General features: G+C 41.9%; 1 protein-coding gene across 1 annotated transcript in view; it reads right to left on the bottom strand.

Annotated features, from left to right (window-relative positions):
* LOC149185502 (uncharacterized) overlaps nucleotides 1–21,275 on the bottom strand; it is a 121,379-nt gene extending 100,104 nt beyond the window's left edge. The window contains exons 1-2 of the mRNA XM_089412422.1: nucleotides 21,034–21,275; nucleotides 20,786–20,947 (exon numbers count right to left, since the gene is read on the bottom strand). Of these exons, the coding sequence (XP_089268548.1) occupies nucleotides 20,786–20,947; nucleotides 21,034–21,049 (178 nt within the window). The 5' untranslated portion in view covers nucleotides 21,050–21,275. The remainder of the gene's footprint in view (nucleotides 1–20,785; nucleotides 20,948–21,033) is intronic.
* Between the last annotated feature and the right edge of the window lie 1,825 nt (nucleotides 21,276–23,100).

Consider the following 23,100-nt stretch of genomic DNA (forward strand, 5'->3'; position numbering starts at 1 on the left):
ACAGAACCGCGCACGGACTGTCTTCCACGTACCCTCGGGGTATATCGGAAGCCCCCTAGGCTCACCTGAAACCTTGCCTTAGATAAACTGTCGGTCGTCTTGCTGCTATAGTACACCGAGAACAGCACTCGGGGAGATTACTCGCGTGTACAATAGGGTAGTCGGGTAGTACGGCTAAGGGTACGGTTGATCCTCCTTAGTTAGTGCCCTGAAAGATTGGGTCGAGTACTACTGTTGGACCCTTATGTATATTGCGATCTGTAGCACCTGACACTCCTTGAGACCATAGTTCCCTCGTCTCTCTGAAGATCGCCCATTATCTTCTTTGCCAGATCAGATCTAGCAGTTGGGGTTCTATCGCCGCCGCAACAATCAGATCCACCAGTTGAGGTTCTATCGCCACAGTACCATTCAGATCTAGCAGCTGGGGTTCTGTCACAACCGCAGTCCAACTCACATTCAGTAGTTGGGGGTTTCGCAAGCAAATCTGACCATTTGTGCAGTGAAGCTTGTGGCTCCTATACCCTGGGGCGATTCTCGCAGGGCATTGGGCAGGATTAAGTTTTCTGGAAATTGGCCACTGCAGTATTGATAAGCGGGGGAGTAAAACTCCATTCGGAGTAAGTCTGAGGCCTTCCCAAGACGCTTATAAGAGACTTAGCCCATAAGAATCAGGACGACGAGCTAATCGCGGTGGTACCATTCACTTGTCAGCTTCAATTTTCAGGCGGTCCCAAATTTTTTCAAAGTGACGACAAGTGACCAGGATTTGTGTATGGTAGAAACCAGAGCTCAAGCCATGGCCAACGAGAAGATCGAGAGCCTTGAAAAACAGTTGGCTTCTTTCCAGATCTTAGCGGATCAGATGCAGAAATTCATGGACACATTCAAAAGGAGCTCATCGGGGTTGCATTCGGAGGCACATGGTTTTAATGAAGACCTTGAAGGAGAATCTAGCCATCATATTCACTTCCATGGAAATCACCAACATTCCCACCCTTGACCACCCAAGCTGGACATGTATAAATTTGATGGCTCTAATCCGGCAGTATGGGTAGCACAAATGGACCAATATTTCACTCTGAATGATATCCTAGATGATGAAACTAAACTACGTGTGGGAGGCCTTTACTTGGACCAAGAGAGATGGCAATGGTGGCAGTGGCATCGAAAATGCTATCCCAGGAAAATTACTTGGCAGGTGTTCTCAAAATCCATTTGTGACCGCTTTGACCGCGAATCTAATTTTTTGGGTCGTCTTACCAAGCTCCGACAGACAGGCACAGTAAAAGACTACATTGCAGCCTTTGAGACATTGGCCATCCGCACAGAAGGTCTGGGAGATGAATTCTACTTGGAATGTTTTATAAGTGGTCTCAAAGAAGCCATCCAAGCCCATGTCCAGATGCACCACCCACCTACATGGATGGACGCTTGCAAAAAGGCTATCAAAGTGGAACGTGCTTTAGCTGCCCAGTCGCCTCGTCCAAATTTCATAGCCAAGGGACACCCCACCCAGGCTCAGGGCACTACCCAAACACTTAAGGTTCAAAAGGTGTCACCAGCAAAAATGGCCGAAAGAAGAAAACAAGGATTGTGCTACTACTGTGATGACAAATACTCCCTGGGGCATAAATGCAAGGAACCCAAATTCTTTCAAATTGATGTTACTGATCACAACTCATCTGAGGAAGCCCCACCCCTTGAGGGACCAGAGGAGGAAGATGAGGACACCCAGCAGGACAATGAGCTCCCAGCTACGCCAGAAGAACCAGTTATCTCGCTACATGCTTTGGCAGGCATTTCTGTGCCCCAAACTCTCAAAATCAGAGGTTTTATTAAACATCGCCCTATAGTAGTATTGATTGATAGTGGCAGCACTCATAACTTTATCCATCAGAGAGTCGCCAAAGCTGTTCATTGTTTTGTTAGGGCAGTCTCTAATTTCCAGGTCCAGATTGTTGATGGGGGGACAATGAAATGTGAAGGCTACTGCGAAAATATCAAACTTTAGATGGGAGATTACCACCTAAAGACCCACATGTTTGCAATCAACATGGGTGGTTGTGACATTGTCTTGGGTGCTGAATGGCTTCGCACACTAGGCCCAATCACAATGGATTTCCAGGAGTTATATATGAGTTTTAAGCAGAATGACCACATGCATACCCTCTGTGGACTCCAGGCAGGTGCTCCTTCTATCATCAGCTCGCATCGAATGGAAAAGTTGTTGAAAAAGGGCCATCATGGAGTTATCGCCCAATTTAATGCCATCCAGGCCATCAAGCCCACTGCTCTTCAGATTCATCCTGAGATGCAACAAGTCTTAAACCGCCACCAGCAGATCTTTGACAAACCTAAAGAGCTTCCACCCTCTAGAGGGGAACATGATCATAGCATCACTTTGGTCCCAGGGGCACAACCACCGAATGTGCGCCCATATAGATATCCTTTCGCCCAAAAGAATGAAATTGAAAAAATCATCAAGGAACTCCTTGAAGCCGGTGTCATTCGTCCTAGCATCAGTCCTTATTCATCACCAGTGGTCATGGTGCTCAAGAAAGATGGGGAATGGCACATGTGTCCAGACTTTAGGGCCCTCAACAAACTCATGGTCAAAGACAAATTCCCTATCCTAGTTGTTGATGATTTGCTGGATGAACTACATGGTGCTCAATTCTTTACTAAGCTAGATCTTCGCTCGGGCTATCACCAAATACGCATGAAAGAAGTAGACATTCCCAAGAGCCTTTCCGAACTCATGAAGGCCATTATGAATTCTTGGTCATGCCATTTGGTCTCTGTAATGCCCCATCCACTTTTCAAAGCCTCATGAATCACCTGCTCAAACCATATCTCAAAAAATTTGTCCTCGTTTTCTTTGATGACATTCTCATCTACAGCCTCACTTGGGAAAAACATCTTCAGCATGTAGACCTGCTCTTGCAACTGCTCCGGAAGCATAAATTATTTGTCAAATTGTCCAAGTGCTCTTTTGGCATGGAAGAAGTCGAGTATTTGGGCCACATTGTGGGTCGTGAAGGTAATGCAGGATTGGCCCCAACCAAAGACATTGAAGAGTTTGAGGGGATTCTTGGGTCTCACAGGCTACTATCGCAAATTTGTCCGCAATTATGGTCGCATTGCTAGACCCCTCACTAACCTTCTCAAGAAAAATTCATTCCTCTGGACTGATGAAGCACAACAGGCATTTATGGCTCTCAAACAGGCCATGTGTTCCACTCCCGTATTGGCACTACCCAACTTCACCAAATCTTTTGTGATTGAATGTGATGCTTCAGGTACTAGTATTGGTGTTGTCTTAATGCAGGAAGGTCGACCCTTGGCTTTCACCAGCCAACAACTAAGTGGGAAACATTTGGGACAATCTACCTATGAGAAGGAGATGATGGCCATCTTACATGCAGTAGATACCTGGTGACCATACTTATTGGGGCAGCGTTTCCAAATCCGCACAGACCATCAAAGCCTCAAATATTTTTTGGAGCAACGTCTATCCTCGCCCTAGCAAAATAAATGGCTGACCAAAATGTTGGGATATGATTATGAGATAATTTACAAGAAAGGGCACGAAAATGTAGTAGTGGATGCTTTATCATGCCAATTTGAGGATGAAAGCACCCTGCTATCAATTTCTCTCCCCAATTGGATTGAAGAAGCCCGCAAGGAATGGTTTTCACATCCCTCTCTCTCCCAACTCATTAATAACTTGAGAGCAGATCCTAATTCCACAGTGGGCTACTCTTGGAAGGATGAGATTCTTCGCTACAAGGATAGAGTAGTGATATCGCCGACATCCACCCTCAAAACGCGCATTTTGGCAGAGTTGCACTCATCTCCCACTGCAGGCCATGCAGGCTTTCAGAAGACTTATGCTCGCACTCGTCGTTCTTTCTTTTGGACAGGCATGAAAACTGACATTCTTACTTTTGTAGCTGAATGTGATGTGTGTCAACGCCACAAAGGAGAAACAGTCAAGTCCCCAGGCACCTTACAACCATTGCCCATCCCTGCCTCAATCTGGACGGATGTTTCTATGGATTTCATTACTAGTCTTCTGAAGTCAGGAAACAAGTCAGTCATCATGGTGGTTGTGGACAGACTTTCTAAATATGCTCATTTTTGTGCCCTACCCCACCCATTTACCCCCACTTTGGTGGCTCAAGCTTTCATGGACCAGATATTCAAACTGCATGGCATGCCCACCTCCATTGTGTCTGATCGTGACCCGACCTTCACCAGTAACTTTTGGCAAGAACTTTTCAAGCTACAAGGCACCCAACTCCAACTAAGTACTTCCTATCATCCCCAAACTGATGGTCAAACTGAAGTAGTCAACAAATGTTTGGAAACCTACCTAAGGTGCTTCACTTCAGAAAAGCAACATCAATGGGTACAGTAGTTACCTCTAGCTGAATGGTGGTATAATACTAACTATCATGTAGCCACCAAGATGACTCCATATGAAGCAGTGTATGGTCAACTCCCACCTTCACCTACTTCTTATCTCCCTGGATCCTCTAAGGTGCAAGCAGTGGATCAACTCCTACAAAACCATGCAACCATGCTAGCCTGTCTCAAAGATAATCTCCATCAAGCTCAGAATCGCATGAAGCAACAGGCAGACCAACATCGTTTAGAGCGCACATTTCAAGAAGGGGATCAGGTATTCTTGAGGCTGCAACCATACAAGCAAACATCACTCAAAGACAAGGGCTGTCAGAAATTAGCTCCAAAATTCTACGAACCTTATCAAATACTTTAGCACATTGGAGAAGTAGCCTACAATCTAGCCTTGCCACCAACTTCAAAAATCCATCCCGTCTTCCATGTATCATGCCTCAAGAAAGTGGTGGGGAACAACCGCAACATTCAAACCAGTGTATTCAGGTACACTCTGGCTTCGACCTGAACAGGTCCTCGACACGCGAGAACAACATCTGCGCAGCCGCACGATCAAGGAAGTCCTCGTCAAGTGGAAAGACACCTCTCCAGAAGATGCGACCTGGGAACCAGCCACTATTCTTCAACAGTTTCCGCAACTTCAGCCTTGAGGATAAGGCTACTTTTTATGGGGGAGGGCATGTTAGGGTCCAAGCCTAACCCCTTTATTTACGTAATAGGGTTGAGTCATAGTTATAGTTAGTTAAAGAGTCAATAAAGCCCGTATTAATAATTGTAAGTGGTTGACCCGCATTTAAGAAAGGGACCACAGTTAGTTGCAAACGAGCCATGTTATTAGATAGATGATATTGAGAGAACCATGGTATTGACCCATGGTATTGCATGTATGAATCCTATATAAAGGATAAAGACTCCCCATTTAGGAGCGTCGTGTCTTATTTTGTATGAGCTCTGCTCTGCTGGAGGTTGCCCCCTCGAAGAGGCAAGTGAACATTGCTTTCATCTCTGAATAATAAAATACTTGTTGTTTTTCTCATATTGTTCTGTGTTTAGCGTTCTGGGTTGTATTTCTTCATATATTTGGTATTCTGGCATCTTCTCGCAGGTCAAGAGCATAATAGGATTAGTGCAGCATGATGAGATGCAGCATAGTGAATTAGTGCAGCATGATGAGATGCAGCATAGTGGATTAGTGCAGCATGGTGATGAAATCACCTTGGAAGAATGTTTGCCTTCACCCGAGTTCAGAACTGCAGTCCATGTCCTCAGATCTGCAACCTCTTTATGTCATCTTCATGGTGAAGATCTCTGCTCTTATTTTGACAAGTCAAAGTGTTGACTTCTGATGTATATGTACTATCTCTCTCTGCTGAACTATTGAAGAATATAAGAAGAATTGATCAAGGGTTTCCCCACATTGGGGTTTGTCCCTCGCTGGCGCCACATCTTGTGTCCTCTTGTCTTGGCTTGTTTTCTGCAATTTATGTTTATGTTCTATCTGCACTTTACTATCATGCTAATGTGATTGCTAATCTAAATATTGTCATTGGGATAATATGAAAAATTGAAGTAAATTGTTCTAAGCATAGAACATACCTAAAATTAACAGTGGTTCACCTTCCCCTATTGTTGATGACATATGCATAGGATGAGTAGTTCACCTTCTCCTATGGCATATGAGCAGGATGAGTGGTTCACCTTCTCCTGCGGATACCTCAGTGAGAGATTCATATAGGCATCCGCTGACATGTCAGTGGGACGTGGTTCATCCTTTCCCCACATGTAGGATGCTCATTCCCTACGATTATTGGATGACATGTCGGTGGGACGTGGTTCATCCTTTCCCCATGCGTAGGATCCTTCCTACGATTGATTCTTGTGACTTGTGTTTGTAGGACGTGGTTCATCCTTTCCCTACTCTCGGTGATTTGCATACGTAGGATGTGGTTCATCCTTTCCCTACGTGTGGTTGTGATGTGTGACTGTAGGATGTGGTTCATCCTTTCCCTACATGTGATTGTAGGATGTGGTTTGTCCTTTCCCTACGTGTGGTTGTGAGCATGATGTGATACATTCTTTCCCTCCTATTGATTTAGTATCATCCTACCCATGTAGTCCAGGACACATGGGAAGTACCTCTCATCTGGCCAATGAGTTGGGAAAAGTGGTTAGGGACCATAGCACTACCGATGGACGCATCGGGTACTGTCGTACTCCCTATGACTAGGATGCATGGTGTTCTTCAACTTGATCTGGGATCAAGTCTGATTGAGGTTTTACCTCTAGACTGACTTTTGTCAGTGGAGAGTGGTAAGGTCTTGTGACTCACTCTCGATCAATTCTTCTTCATTATTACATCAGTGTTCAGCAGAGTAGAGCAGAGACAAGATACAGAGATGGTTCATGGTGACAGGATGGCATGATGATCAGTGACAATGGTTGATGGTTTGACAGGTGGAATTCTCCCTAGTTGAGAGGGAGTGTTAAAATTGGCAACTAGGGCCAAATTCCACTTTGGTCAACTCCTTTGGGGAAGATAATTGTGGCATTGAATTCCTCTTTTCAAGAGGAATAAAATTGACCTAAAGATCACTGAATTTGGATAAGGGAAAATATTTATTTATTTAAAAGAAATTCTACAAGACATGACCTTATTAAGGTGGGAAAATTGAAAATTTGAAATTCAAATTTGCCTCCAAGTGTCAAGGTCAGCTTCCTCTCTACAAGGAATTCTACAAGACATGACATTATTAAGGTGGGAAAATTGAAAATTTGAAATTCAAATTTGCCTCCAAGTGTCAAGGTCAGCTTCCTCTCTACAAGGACAAATTGATATATCTATATATATATATATATATATATATATAGGTGTCCTCCATTCTCATTAGACACACCATTTTGGGCATCAAACTCATCTTCTGTGGGAGCCGCAACACAAGGAGGACAGGGCCGAGGTAGCTAAGGGTTGTTTGGAGATCTGTTTGTGGGCATTGATGGGTTCGAAACGCAGCAGGAGTAGACCAAGGCATATCGGTGGAGGATTTGTGTAAGGCCGCAAGCCATGAAGTAATTACAGGAGGTCCGCAAGCCTATTCTGGGCTAGTTGGAGGAGTCGTTAGGCCTTATTCCCTCAGCAAATCAAGTTACAGGCAGCCATGACAGGCAACATGAAGAAGTATGCTAGCCGCAGTGATTGGAAACCCTGTTGAAGGAATCTGAATGGGCTAACCAGGTTCGAGATCTTCTGTTGTTACATCATCATTGCCCAGTATATATCCGTTTTGGGTTTATTATAATCAGTTATGAAGGCCGCACAAATTAAACTAGGACTGAACTCTATTTGGAGACTTCCTTGTAGCTACTCTGTCTTCTATTGATCTCTGGTTAGGGCAGAATCTGGTTGCTATTGTTTGAAGGCAGAATGGAAGACTTGCCTGGGCTGCCTCCTTGTCATTAATTGTATTTTCTCCCTCTCTTTCTCTATTGAACATTTGAAGTTAATAATAAGAAGATTTGATCAAGGGTTTTCTCCATCTTATGGTTTTTTCCCTGGCTTGAGCCAATCTCAGTCTTCTCTTGTCTTGGCTTGTCTTTTGCATATGTTATTTATGTTCTTTCTTCAATTATTGTCAATGAGATAATAGTTTATGTGATTTCTAATGAAGAAAATGGAATTAAACTTGGGCTCTTATGAATTATTGAAGTAATTGACCTAAGCAAAGAACATGTTACACAAATTAACAATTGTCCTAAGCTCAAGAAGGACAACAAAAAAAGAGGAAGGGAAGAATCCCATATCACTGAAGAAGTGGAAGAAGCTGAAAAGAAGAAATCCAAGGAGGAGGAAGTAAAGGATCTCTACTATGATTGAGATTATCTTCCTCACCAAGTTCTTTTCAAGTTTCTGTTTCAAGTCTTTTGTTATAAAGTATAAGCTATCATGGTAGAAAACATTAGAAGCATGATAGGATGCATCAGGTTAGGAGATGGCATCAAGAAAGCATACGATTAAAGCAAGAGCTTGTGACATCGTCATAAGAATCTTGAAAAATATTTAAGTAGAAGTCTATGGCAGTCATCTATAGAAGGATGTAGCTCTTGGTAACCTCATTAGAAGCATAAGTAGTACTTATGGGAAGAAGAAAGTCATCTAGTATAGAGCTCATCATACATTATTCAAAAGGGATCATTTGCAGGATGAGGATAATCAAGATCCTCTTGAAGAAGCAAGTGTCTCACTGAGAACTCCACCTTGGATGGGATTCATTGTATAAAAGAATAATGGTATGATGACAAGGTGTTGATTTTTTGTAGCATCAGATGTGCTCAAGGTATGAAAATTGGTGGAGAGGCTAAGGCACATGAGGTCTCCAAGACCCAGAAATTGTTTGGAGAAATTCCACCCGGCTGAAGAAATATTAAAATAATTAATATTTTTAATATTAATTATTTCGATTTTCTGGGGCGAGGTTCGCTAAGAAAATCGAACCAATGATCAGTTGCATCGAGGGGCAGTTCGGCAAGAGGCCGAAGAATACATATCAGAGAGGCTGTAGAATACCAGAAGAGGCAGCGCAGAGCCTTGGAGGGCTGACGCAGAGGCAGCAAGGGTTGACGTAGAGGCTAAGGAGGCCAACGCAGAGGACACAGAGGGCCAAAGAAGCTGACACAGAAGCCATAGAGGCTGACGTAGAGGACGCAGAGAGCTTCTGGGGTTGCATTGAGGTGATTCAGTGGGACAGACTGAGAGTTGATTGGCTGACGCAAAGCCAGAGAGGGTGACACAGTTCCAAAGAGGGTGACGCAGTTCCAGAGGAGTGCGTGGAGCAGCTTTCGCTGTCCAGCACAAGGAACAGCCGGAGTCACTGTGGGATTGTTCATCCGGTTGTTGATCAGCCGGAATATCTGTCTCTGGATAGAGGTATTGCTGCCAAGGAAATTCTCTGAAGGGTGAGCCATTTCTGGCACCCTAGTTGTATTCAGAATCTGCTTAATAATAAAACCCTCTATATGTTGCACCGGTTTTCCCGCATTGGGTTTTTCCGGGGACAATTGTCCAAAAATAACGGTGTCCCTTGTGTTGTCTCAATTTATTTCAGTTGTTGATCTGTATATTTGTGAAGGCTACAATTGTGTTTACTTCGATGTTTATGTTATTAAATAACTTGTTAATGTAAAGAACAAGTAGGAGATAGTAAACCAGATATTGCAGTAGGGGTTTCTAAAGTGTTAGATTCAGAAATTTTCACATGGTATCAAAGGGATTGCAGATCAAGGAGGACTGAAGACACCAGCAGGAGAAATCTGAGGATTTGCAATAGTGAAGCAGCTATCCCGAGAGACAACGTTGTTCTAGAGCTGAAGAGGCAAGAGGAGGAGTGACACAGTGATAAGAGGGTAATGTAGAGCCTGCGTCAGCATTCTGAGCCAGGAGGAGAGTCAGCACAGAGGCAGAAGGGGGGCAGATCAAGCCTACGTAGTGCCCGATCATCTTTCCCAGCCAGGAAGGATCGACGCTGAGGCCAGGAGGAGTTGATCCAGCTTTCACTATGATTGCGCAAAGCCAGAAGGGCTCAGATTCTTCAGTTGTCGGGGCTAAGGGAGCTGTGCAGATTGTGATTTGAGGAGCTAGTGGGACGTTGTTTCTGTCTATGAAGAACAGTGTCTAAGGAGATGGAACCAAGGTAGAGGGAAGCACTACCTCAACGGATTTCTAGCCAAGAAATCCAGATTCGAGTTGCAGCAGCAAAGGGGGATTGGAGAGGAGTGATTCGACAGTTGGCTGATTTCTAGGAGGGAAGTCGAGACTCAGAGGGAGTCTAGAAGAGGAGCAGAGATGGCAGTGAACGGATTGAGGGATCAGGACAGATTGGACGGGGCTTCCAATTTTGTCATCTGGAAGGCCAGGATCCTGGCAATCCTGGATAAACATCGCATCAAGGACTATGCCTTGAAAATCGTAGTTGTCCCAGTTGACCCGAATGCTAATGAGAAGTATGAGGAGGCCGAGGCGAAGGCGAAATGCATGATCCTAGACGGGGTCAAAGATCATGTCATACCACATATTGCTGAGAAGAACACAGCAAGGGAGATGTGGGAGGTGTTGACCACCTTATACCAGGGCTCTTCCATGCAGCGGAAGATGTTATTGGAAAATCAGTTGAGGTCATATCAGATGCAGAAAGGAGAGGAGATAGATCACTTCCTCCTCAAGTTGCAAGGAATTCGCGACTAGCTTACTTCCGTGGGGTCTACATCGGATCTAGAGTTTATGGTCAAGACTGCTCTGAATACAGTCTCCGAGGACTGGGAGACGTTTGTCCAAAGCATTTTGGGCAGTGCTTCAACTGTGGGGAGTTGGGACATTATGCATCTTAGTGCCCTAGGAAGAAAGGCAAGGGAAAAACTTTCGACTCAAAGGCAGCTCCAGCAAAGGCGGAGAAGGATGTCAAGACTGACGATGATTGTGCCATGAGTGCTCATGCACCTCTAGAGAAGAGGTGGGGAGACATCGAGTTGTAGCCAGGAGGACTACATGCGGGGGCAGGATCCTTGAGGTGCCTAAACTCTTGGATCACATACGGCTACGGGAGCCCTTAACAACAGTAGCATGATGACAAGTGTCAAGTGGAGCAAGGTGTGATGGAGCGGCAAGGCAGTGATAGAGTGAAGAGTCGGTAGCAGTGCAGTGGAGGTTGCAGCAGTGTGAGAGGCACAGAAGAGGTTGCAGCAACGCAGTGGCAGCAGAGGGAGCACATGATAGCAGCAGAGGTAGCTTCAGCATCACGAGGCTTCCAATCTGACCAGGATGTCAGTATTGGGTGAAGTCAGTTACTTACTTCTCGGTAATTGAGTTGCAGTGCAGCAGTTAGCAGTGGTAGTGCTATGGGCAACATGATGCAGCATGTTGAGAGGGAGTTGCAGTACAGATGTAGCAGTGGCAGTGGCAGTGTCATGGGCAACAATACAGGAAGCAGCAGTGCAGTGGATGTGGGGCAGCAGGCCAAGCATCAGCACAGGTACCGATGCAGAGGATCAATGTGATGTTTCTATGGTGAAGCATTACTAGAGCACATTCCTCGCTAAGAGGGAATGTTGATTTTTGGTAGCATCGGATGTGCTCTAGCCATGAAAATTGGTGGAGAGGCTAAGGCACATGAGATCTCCAAGACCCAGAAATCGTTTGGAGAAATTCCACCCAGATGAAGAAATATTAAAATAATTAATATTTTTAATGGGTTCCTAAGTCTAAACTTAGGAAAATTAAAATATTAATGTGTATTAATATAATATGGGTGAGAAAGTTCTAAATAACGAGGATCAAGCCAGATCTAATCTTAGTCGTTGATTAGGGACTTAATCTCGGTCGTTGAATCGTCAACAGGAAAAGTATAAGAGAAGGCTTGAGGGTGAGTTGGAGAAACACCAAAACACCAAGAGAGATCAGTCAGTTCAATTTTCTGGGGCGAGGTTTGCTGAGGAAATCGAACTAGTGATCAATTGCAGCGAGGGGCAATTCGGCAAGAGGCCGAAGAATACATATCAGAGAGGGAGTAGAATACCGGAAGAGGCAACGCAGAGCCTTGGAGGGCTAACGCAGAGGCAGTAAGGGTTGACGCAGAGGCTAAGGAGGCCAGAGTAGAGGACGCAGAGGGCCAAAGAAGTTGACGCAGAAGCCATAGAGGCTGACACAGAGGACGCAGAGAGCTTCTGGGGCTGCGCTGAGGTGATTCAGTGGGACAGACTGAGAGTTGATTGGCTGACGCAGAGCTAGAGAGGGTGACGCAATTCCAAAGAGGGTGACGCAGTTCCAAAGGAGTGCGTGGAGCAGCTTTCGCTGTCCAGCACAAGGAATAGCCGAAGTCACTGTGGGATTGTTCATCCGGTTGCTGATCAGCCGAAATATCTGTCTCCGGATAGAGGTATTGCTGCCAAGGAAATTCTCTGAAGGGTGAGCCATTTTTGGCACCCTAGTTGTATTCAGAATCTGCTTAATAATAAAACCCTCTATATGTTGCATCGATTTTCCCGCATCGGGTTTTTTCGGGGACGATTGTCCAAAAAAACCGGTATCCCTTGTGTTGTCTCAATTTATTTCAGTTGTTGATCTGTATAATTGTGAAGGTTGCAATTGTGTTTACTTTGATGTTTATGTTATTAAATAACTTGTTAATGTAAAGAACAAGTAGGAGATAGTAAACCAGAGATTGCAATAGGGGTTTTTGAAGTGTTAGATTCAGAAATTTTCACACAAGGGAATGCAGTATGTCAAGATGGTTGAAGTACTCTCAATCAAGGATAGGAAGTTGCTAAAGGAAGCCTAGATGACCAAATGAAGGAAAAAGTATGTATGCATATATTTAATTAAGTCATGTCATTATATGGTTGCATGGGTAAAAGCTCTATCTCATGAGCATGACCAAGAAAGAGGGATCTCCTCCTTTGGAAGAATGCATGAAGGCATGGTTCACATCAGTGTTGACAATATTGCCGAGATATCGCCGATATTCGCAAATATCGCGATATTTTCGGGGAGACGAGATATCGCCGAGGAAATATCGTGATATTTTGTCTCCCTGAAAATATCGCGATATTTCCGAAATATCAGCAATATCTCGGGAAAATATCGCGCTATGATGCAAAATATCTCCCAGGCACAAAAAAAAAATCGCTGCCGTGGCTAGAAAAGGCCGATTTTGTTTTTTTTCATTCATTTTCATTTCTGATTGCTGGAGAAGGAAGGGGAGAGCTATGTGCTTGCTGCCAAGGAGGATTTGAGTGTTGAATAGCCATTATCGCCACCAACAACGAAGATTTTGTTGATCTAAGATTGAAGAACAGTGAGACAATTTCATTTCTTCCATTAACAGGTATGTTCAAATAAACCCCTATGTTAATGAATTTTTTGATAGTTTTAGGATTATTCTTGCTTGCCTATTTGCCTACAGACATTTTGCTCATTTTTTTTCCATTTGCTATGATTTTCATGCCTATGAGAAAATGCAAGGGTTTTCTCCATATTTGGACAGCAAACTCCATTTTTTTTTAACTTTCAAATGCACCCTCTTATTGTCATTTATGGTTTTTCATTGAATTCACATTGCAAATAATGTAGCAAAAAAAATATTTTGTAAAATGAGGTGGTTATTACTTATTAATTCCAAATATAATTTTTTTGGTGCCCTAGGTTTGAGTTAGCTCACTACAAAATTCAAATATGCCAAAAGCCTTGGACCCATTTTGGGAGTATGGGGAGCCTGATGGTGGGACAAATCGGGCATATCTTACATGCAAATTGTGTGGGACCAAGATGACAGGAGGGGTTACACGATTGAAATACCATCTGGCTAGACTCACTGGACATGATGTTGGGATTTGTACAGTTTCTAGTCCGGAGCTTATACAAAAAGCTCTTGAGGCAATTGATGAAAAAGACAAAAAGAAGGAAGAGACAGAAAGAAACAAGGTTGAACGTGCAGGTAGATATTTCGGTATATCTTCCCCTAATTTTGATGTTGAGGGTAGTGGTAGGGGCTCCACAGCATCGTCTGCTATTGCTAGTGCGAGGTCATCATTTTTTGTTCCACGAACAGGACATGGATCACAACCTGGCATAAAATCACTTGTTAAAAAAAAGGAGAAGCAAGAAGCAGATAGAATCATGGGGAGGTGTCTTTTCTGGAGCGACTTACCTCTCAGCATCACCAAAACCAATCCATTTTAGCAGCCAATGTGTGATGTTATTGCTATTGTGGGCCCAAGGTACAAAAGTGCTACATATGAGGAGTTGCGGGGGCCAATTCTTCAAGCAAAAAAGCAGGACATCAACTCTAGATTGGCGGAGTTGAAAAAAACATGGGAAGTTACTAGATGCACAGTAATGTCTGATGGTTGGACGGATAGGAAGGGTGGGACCCTTCTAAATTTCTTGGTACATTGTCCTAAAGGTACCATGTTTATTAAATCAGTGGATGCATCAAAACATATCAAAGATGCAGCAACAATATGTGAGTTGTTAGATGGGTTCATTCGGGAGATTGGTGTGCAGAATGTGGTGCAAGTCATAACAGACAATGCAGTTAATTATGTGTCTGCTGGCAAGATGCTTATGGAGAGGCATCGCACATTGTTCTGGACTCCGTGTGCAGCTTATGGAGAGGCATCGCACATTGTTCTGGACTTCGTGTGCAGCACAGTGTCTCGATTTGCTGCTTGAGGATATGGGGAAACTCTCCTTCATCAAGAAGGTGGTTGATATGGCTAGGAGCGTCCCCAAGTTTATTTATAACCATGCTTTTGTTCTTAGCCTCATGAGGAAGTTCACTAAAAACAAGGAGTTGCGGCGTCCAGCGATCACATGTTTTGCCACAAACTTTATTACTCTTCAATCTTTGCTTCGATGTCAGTTCGAGTTGAAGCAAATGTTTGTGTCTGATGACTGGCGTAATTGTAGATACAGCAGGAGACAGGACAAGAAATCCATTGCAAAAATGGTGTACTCTGAGACGTTTTGGCGTGGAGTAGAAGAAGCATGCTCAGTTAGTGAACCTATAGTAAAGGTTCTCAGATTGGTAGATGGGGAGAAGCCTGCAATGGCTTATTTGTATGAGGCCATGGATAGGGCCAAGGAGGCCATTCGTTCTTATTATGCAGACAAGGGTTCTGCTGGCCTTGATAGGCATATGATGTTATGGGATGTGATTGATAGTCGGTGGGCAGGGATGCTTCATCAACCCATTCATGCAGCAGCACTCTTCCTCCACCCCGCATTTTCATACAAATGTGGCTTTGATTTTGATGGCGAGGTGGTGGAAGGGCTCCATTCCTGCATTCATAGGATGGTACCTGATCCTGAGCTTCGTAGCAAAATCAATCGCGAGATACAGTTTTATTGGGATTGTGTTGGCCTATTTGGCTTTGATGATGCTATTAGGGAAAGGACCCTCTTCATGCCACGTAAGTGACAAGTCATCACTCATTAGAAATTATAATTTTCAATTTAGAATTTCCTTACGTATAATTCTATTTTTTTTAAATTCAATTATGTAACTTTTATTTGAAAGTTTAATTATGTTTCAAGTTTTTGAATTTTTTATTTCTTTATTTTGTTGTAGATATTTGGTGGCGAAGCTATGGTGCAAGGGCACCAAATTTGCAAAAATTGGCCATAACAATCTTGAGTCAAACATGTAGCTCTTCAGGGTGTGAGCACAATTGGAATGTATTTGAGAAAATACACGCAAAAAAGCACAATAGGTATAACCTTGAGCTCCAGCCTTCAGTTGAGCAATTACACTTCATGTAATTTTTAATTTTTAATTTATGACCTTCAAGTGTCAAGAGTCAAGAGTCAAGACTCATTAGTTTTTTTTACACTCTTACAGGTTGGAGTTTGCACGCCTTAATGATTTAGTGTATGTGCATTACAACATCTGACTTCGAGTGAGGCAAATAGAAGCACCAATGGATCCAGATGCCATTTCCTTAGACAATATTGATGTATTGTCTCAGTGGAGGGTGGAGTCTGAGGAGCCCATCTTGGAGGAGTCACCTTCATGGTTAGAGCCAGATGATCCATTAGAACAGGGGCAGCAAGAGGAGGAGGACTCGGAGGAGGAGCAGCACTCGGAGGAGGAGCAGGAGGAGGAGGAGGAGGAGGACACTGTGGGAGCATCAGCATCAACACCATCTGCTATAGATATAGGAGAGCACAACTCCATACCTAGCACTCATTATTTGACATTAGGTGCAAAGGCAGGGCCAGGGCCTTCTACTACTAGGGGTAGGCCTGGCAAACAGCCCATCATGTTTTCCCGTAAAAGGGGGAGAGGGCAGTGATTTCAGATAGATAGTTGCTAGTTTTATTTGTTTTGCTACATATAACTCATGATGATGAGATACTTTTATATGTGTGATGTTATTTGTATTGGTTCTCCACATTTGAGTCCTTGATTGGACAATTATCAGGGGTCAACAGGATTTGGTATCGCCTTTGATGTATCTTTTCTATTTGACATCATATATATCAGTGCTTTCTTCATATTTATGTGCCAATGTGTTTATTTCATGTTGTTATTGTTTTATATGTTTAAAAATCTGATTAAATTATTAAAAAAAAAGGAATATATTATGCATTTTTTATGCTTGTCGATATTTGCCGATATTTTCGCCGATATTGTCGATAAGATGTTTTCTGGACCCTCGCCGATATTTTCAACACTGGCTCACATATTGACTAAAGATGAAATCAACATAATAAGTCCTCGTATGGAATATGAAGTGGTTGACAAAAATAAAGGAACTATGGATGGAAGTTCCTAAGATACAATATGTGAAGAAAGTAAGCATACATCATAAAAAATGCAACTATGGTCACATAGAAAAGGAAATCAACATCTGATGACTAGAGAAATTGACTGTGACATCTCTAGGGAAAAGGTATGAAAACTCTGATAAAGTTTGGAAAGGATGATGACCCTTGACATATAATATCTTTTTGGAGATGTGTCAATATGTATGCAAGGTGTAGATATGACAACAAGCAGATGTCATGATGAAAAGACCATCACAAAGGTAAGTTTGATTTAATGTTCATTCTTGATTTTTGAACAATATCTGGATGGGCTAATGTAAGGCTATCAAAGGAAGAGTTGTAGATGTCATCTACAACTGATTTTCATGTGATAAGATGAAAGATCCTGAAGGTAACATGCTGTGAAAAAGGTAGCAAGGCATGAAGGAAGGCCAGATATGGACTAATGGATCACTTTTCGATGAAAGGAAGGATGACATGACTGACATGATTCATAAATGAAAGTGATGGATGGTTTGTGCCCTACGAAGAAGTCCCAAAGATGAAGGCTCCATAACAAAGAAGATGAAATTCATGACATCGAAAGAGGGAGCCCCTCAAGCAACTAATTGTCCCATGATCTCCACCTAAAAAAGTTGCTAGAAGTAAGCCCCAAGTTAAGAGGGAGCTTGGTCAAGTCCCTAAATAAGAGAGAGCTTGGGTACATTCATTATATAGGAATGGGTACATTCCTTCATAGGAATGGGTATATCCTCCCTGATTGAGAGGGAGAGATAGACACATCATTCTTGTCTTCACTTGGGAAGAAAGAATGGAGGATTGGGTAAGCTTTTAGCATCCGATACTATTTGAGGATGTGGTAGGGCATCCAAGATAGAAGTAGTCATAGAGGACCGATATTCTTTGAAGACTAGGAATCCAAGATAAGAATAGTCCTGGTGGAACATACTCTGAAAGAACCCCAGTGGGGTATGTTCCGAGAGAGACAATGATGAGAGTGTCTATAAATCATTGGTCTCGCCAGCATTGTGCTCTGATCTTGTGGAGAGATAGAGTTCTTAGTCAAGGCCTTGCTATGTGACAATGATGGATGATATGATGTTGTTATATAGATGGGTTACCGATCTGACTCTTCTTATGAGAATTTTTCAGATTGAGAATGTCCAAGTACCTTATATGGATTATGAATACCTCCCTAGTTAAGAGGGAGTGTTGAAATATGTAACTAGGTTTGGTCTTCATAATGACATGTGTAATTATGATTTTATGTATTTAATGTAATGAGAAAAATAAATTTATTATTATTAATCTTGAGGCATGGGTTTCATACTCAAGGGAAAAAAATATTTAGGTCAAGCTCCCATTGTGAGCTCTTAGGATTGTCATAAAGTCAAAAGAGTCTTTGTCATGTATGAATGACCCATTTGGGCATGTTACATATTGTAAGAAAAAATCATTTGAGTCAAAATCATATCAAATAAACCTCCAAGACCTTGTCAAGTGCCAATTAACAAGTCGACCTTCAAAAGGAGCTGTCAGCCTACACTAGGTGACATGTCAACCTTATTGCATGGGAGAGAAGCTTATTAAAAGGAGGATTCGACCTCACTTAAGGAGCACTCACACAAGATCTCAGAAGTTCGATCATTGGACAAGAAGGGAGTCTCTCATCAAGCGAAGAAGAGGAGATCAAGAAGGAAGGAAGAGCAAAATAATTCTGAACCTGTTTTGGGCTAATTTTGTTCACACATGCGAGGAAATTAGGGCTCTCACTACAACAAGAAGATCGAAATTTACAGTCACTCTAAAGTGACCGAATTGAGGTGGCAAAGAGATCACATTGCAAGCCGAATTTTTAAAGAAGAAGCATAATACCAAGTGAAGAAGAAAGGAGGATGTTTTCTCCATATTCCTACTCTCACGTGTGGCCTAGGGTTTCTGCAGTAAGGCCAAGTTGCAGTCAAGGAGTTGCAGGTCCGAAAAAGGAGTTTGAAGGAGAAGATGTTGCTGCTAGAAAGTGATGTTGACTGGAGTTGACCTTGTTAAAGAGAAGTTCATCAAGGCAAAGAATTGACATGGTCTTCGAGGGGTTTGTGTCAAGGGTCTAGGTATTGGAATTCGTCAATTGAAGATTCTATAAGAAGAAGAATTCTTGTGGGCTTTCCTCTCAAGCTTGGAGAGGTTTTGGCCCTAGCTAATTGCCTATATCTTGTGTCCTTTGTCTCTTTGTTCTTTATGGTTTGGTAGTTGTTTGATGAAGAAGAACACATCATAATAATCAAGTCAAAGAAGAACCTAATTAAGAAAAGGAAAAAATCTTCACAAGCAGTTATCATTGCTAGAGAAATCATCTCATCTCTCTAACCAAGATTTCTCAACAACTTGTTCATATCATGGAATCAAGTTATTTTTTATAAAGCTTTCCATTTATCTTAGTCTCCAAGAAACTCACATTTCCTCCATTAACCTTCTTTAGGGACCACCCCCCTTAGCTTTAACTAGGGAAGAGCTTTAACGGAGAGAGTTGGGATTAGGTGACAGCTTCATCTCTTAATTTGCCACCAAGATCACACCTTGTGGGGTTGAGGATTTTCCCCACACTAACCTAGGTGTGCAAGCGAGGCGGCAACAAGGCCTCTTCAAGATCTATACGAACATGGATCAATAAGAACTAAAAACAATGATGAAAAATAAGGTTTCAGTGTCATTTTGCGAGTGAGGGTTTTACACCTTCTTGTTTGAAGACAAAGCAAATCGGGATCTCATTTCAAGAATGGCCCCTACTTCATGGGGGGCAAGGGTTATATCTAGACCGTTGGAGTCTGGATTTTAATCATGAGTGTGATGTTCCGTTCGCGGTCCCAGTATGGGTCAAGCTTCCCTTCTTCCTATTAACTTTCAGGAGTATAAGAAATGTTCTTGGAAAATACATTGACCAAGTTGAGCCATGAGAAGGATTGCAAGTCTGTGTCAGAATATATGTGGAGGTGGACCTAGACAAGGGTTTACCATCAATAATAAATATAAACCCTAGACAATTGGTCCCACATACAGGAGAATGATTACGATCAACTTCCATTTAAATGTAAGTTTTTTCCACGAATATGGCCACTTCGCACACAATTGTAAGAACAAGGTAGAAGAGCAGCTAAAGCAACTTGAATGATGGGGAACATCGGTAGCAAAAGAACAAGAGAAGAGGCCCCACAAGGACGAACAAACAAATTCCTCCTCAAGTGACCACAAGGCAAAAAGAGAAAGGGCCCATGTCTCCAAAAAAGCAAGGGCCAATGCCTGGAGAGAAAACCTCTACTAGTAATAACAAGAGATCCACAAATCCAAACAATAGTTTTGATATCTCTGAATGCAGGCTTCTGTGATTCATGATCATATACCAAGTCTCTTCCAGGTAAATCACAAAGAATTTTTTAAGGTTGATGTACTTTGAACCACTTACTGTGGTTCATCATCAGGACAGAGAATAGCTTGAAAATTTCTATAAATGAAAACCACATTAGTTTGGGTTAACAGTAATCATTTGAGCAATCTCGTCACCTCGCCTCTTTGTGTAGCTGACTATCTAGCGATAGAAGCAGCACGAGGTAGACCCCTTTGCTTGTGCAACATCGGGTAGACCGGGTTCAGCTTTGCACGAGACAATAGTAGACGAGGTTTAGGTTCCCACAAAGGCACTTTAATTTCCCTTACGACGCCTGCTCGCCTTTCACTGCTGAAGCTGGGACTAACTAAGCAACATATATAAGAACAGCAGCTAATGACACTACTCCTAGGAACACGCGCTAATGCACATTTAGGAACAGATAGTTTAGGTTTCCAAGTCCAAACACTTTACTTTCGACTCCCATATTTGGTGTAAAACTTTCCTCGTTGAATAATTTGTTAAACAGACAGAATTAGCTTAGTTCTAATTACACACCAAATGCACAGATGCTTTCGGGTGTGAAATAACATGAAAAAATAATTGATGACATATCAATCTGAGAAATGAAACCCTCATAAGGTAAAATAAACAAGCCAATAACTCACCGCCAACAACCAAATTTAGACCTAGTAAAGCTGGCCATGCAAATCTGTAACGCCGAATGAAAGACGGGTTGTGAGGTGATGGTGATGAAGAAGAAGCAACGGTCGCGCCTAAAGCCTCTGTTTTCGATCCTGGCCCTGCTTCTGGCCTTGCACCTGCCACATCTGTTTATATGTATATAAATCAGCCCCTGCACTCATTCAATTTGTGAAACAATACAAACATTGAAGGAAAATGGCTGGTGGCATACTTTTCTTATACTTCATGACGCTGACGATGGTAAGTTATATCGCCGACACAGGTAGACAGAATTTAACAAGCTGCCATGATCGGTCTGACCCTCCCCCAAGTTATATTGCCCCAAATCCAAATACCTAGCTTCAACACACTCAGTTTTCACGTCTTCAAATGCAACTTCCTCCCCGACAATCTCCCTAAGTACTTTTCACGGTGACATCGATGATACGGAAGGAGTTCGCTGAACGACGCATTTTTTTTAGCTTGAGTGTCTATTTATGTTGCATATGTATAGTTTAACCTGACCAATTCGATTATTATTATTTTTTACTATTATTTGATTTTATAAGGGGATTGGTTAAGGTTTTAGGATTGTTTAGTAATTTCTATTTTTATGAGTTACAATTTTTTTTTGGTGTTTAAGTGTTATTTCTTCTTTTTATTTTTATTTTTTTCCTATTTAATTATACCATTTTTTATGAATTATAATTTTCTAATATGACTTATTATTATAGTAAAATAAATAAATAAATATATATATATATATATATATATAGTGCGGATATAAACAGTGCGGCTCATATATATCTCTTTTGCAGTCCATTTCTTTTATGTTTATTGTGGTTCATATATAAACAGTCTTCGGATCTCTTTTGTGGTTCATACATAAACAGTCTTCAGATCTTTTCTGCAGTCCATATATAAACAGTGCGGTTCATATATATCTCTTTTACGATCCATATCTCTTCTGTGGTTTATATATATCTCTTCTGCGGTCCATATATAAACAGTGTGGTTCATATATATCTCTTTTGCGGTCCATATCTCTTCTGTGGTTTATATATATCCCTTCTGCAATCCATATATAAACAATGCGGTTCATATATAAACAGTCTTCGGATCTCTTCTACGGTTCATATATAAACAGTCTTGGGATCTCTTATGTGGTCCATATAGTTGATCAGTTGCGGTTCTCGGCAGGATCTAGGGATTGGAAGCACATTTGAAAGACAGGAAGTTTGATACATTTCACGGTTTTGAAGGCTTGGTCTGCGGGCTGTAGTGGGCACGTGCGATCCGCAGTCAGGTTTGTTGATATCAGGTGCACACATTCCTTTTTCAATACATATTTGCTCATATATATATATTCAAGTATGAATACTTCACCACAGCGACCAAAGATTACCAAAGGCAGACCTAACACAGTTACTCTACAAAGCCTTTATGAGTATATAGAGTCTTTAGAGAAACGTAGAGAAGAAAGAGAAGTCAAACTACAAACAGAGTTAGAAGCCATGCTGGAAAATAAATTTGCATCCCTTGAAGACACGATTCAAAAACAAATAGAAAATAAAATAGAACTATTGGAGAATAAAATGGAGGCAATAGAGACTAGGTTGCAAGTTATAGAAAAACAAAACCAAGATACTAGCCAAACATCCCAGCAAGGAGATGCTGATACTTTAGAGAGTCTTAAAATGAAAGACATGATTAAAGAACTAGAAGAAAAAGTTAATAGCCGCCTCACCCTAAATAATGTGGTAAATAAATTAGATATCAACCCAATTAAAGAAGAAATGAAAAAATTAATAGAATTAGACCACGAGCGAAACAAAAGGGCCTTGAACCTTATAATCTTCGATTTAAAAGAGGAGGTACATGAGGATACTTTAGCCATAGCCCAAACAGAATTACATAATAGATTACAAATTGAAACAACGTGTCTCACAGAAGCAACAAGGTTGGGGAAATTAACCGAGAATAAAGGAAGACTGGTCCGAATAAAGGTGAGCTCTATTGATCATAAGTACGACATACTTAGTAAAACCTCAAGTCTAAAAGGAACAAGAATATTTATAAATGAAGATCTCATTCCAAAAGATCAAGCAGAATTAAGAAAGGAGGTTCAAAAGGTAAAAGAAGCTAGAAAGGAAGGAAAATGGGCAATAATCAGAAATAGAAAAGCCTTTATTCGAGATAGAAACCAAAAATATAGTAATAAATAGCAATTCAACATGCTCCGAATTCTTTCTTGGAACTGTTGGGGTTTTCCATGGAACAAAGGCCCCAAGCTAAGTTG

The sequence above is a fragment of the Pinus tabuliformis genome, chromosome 3_1 (genome assembly GCF_031772625.1).
Source record: "Pinus tabuliformis cultivar Carrire ecotype Pingquan chromosome 3_1, CPIR1, whole genome shotgun sequence".
Lineage (NCBI taxonomy): Eukaryota > Viridiplantae > Streptophyta > Pinopsida > Pinales > Pinaceae > Pinus > Pinus tabuliformis.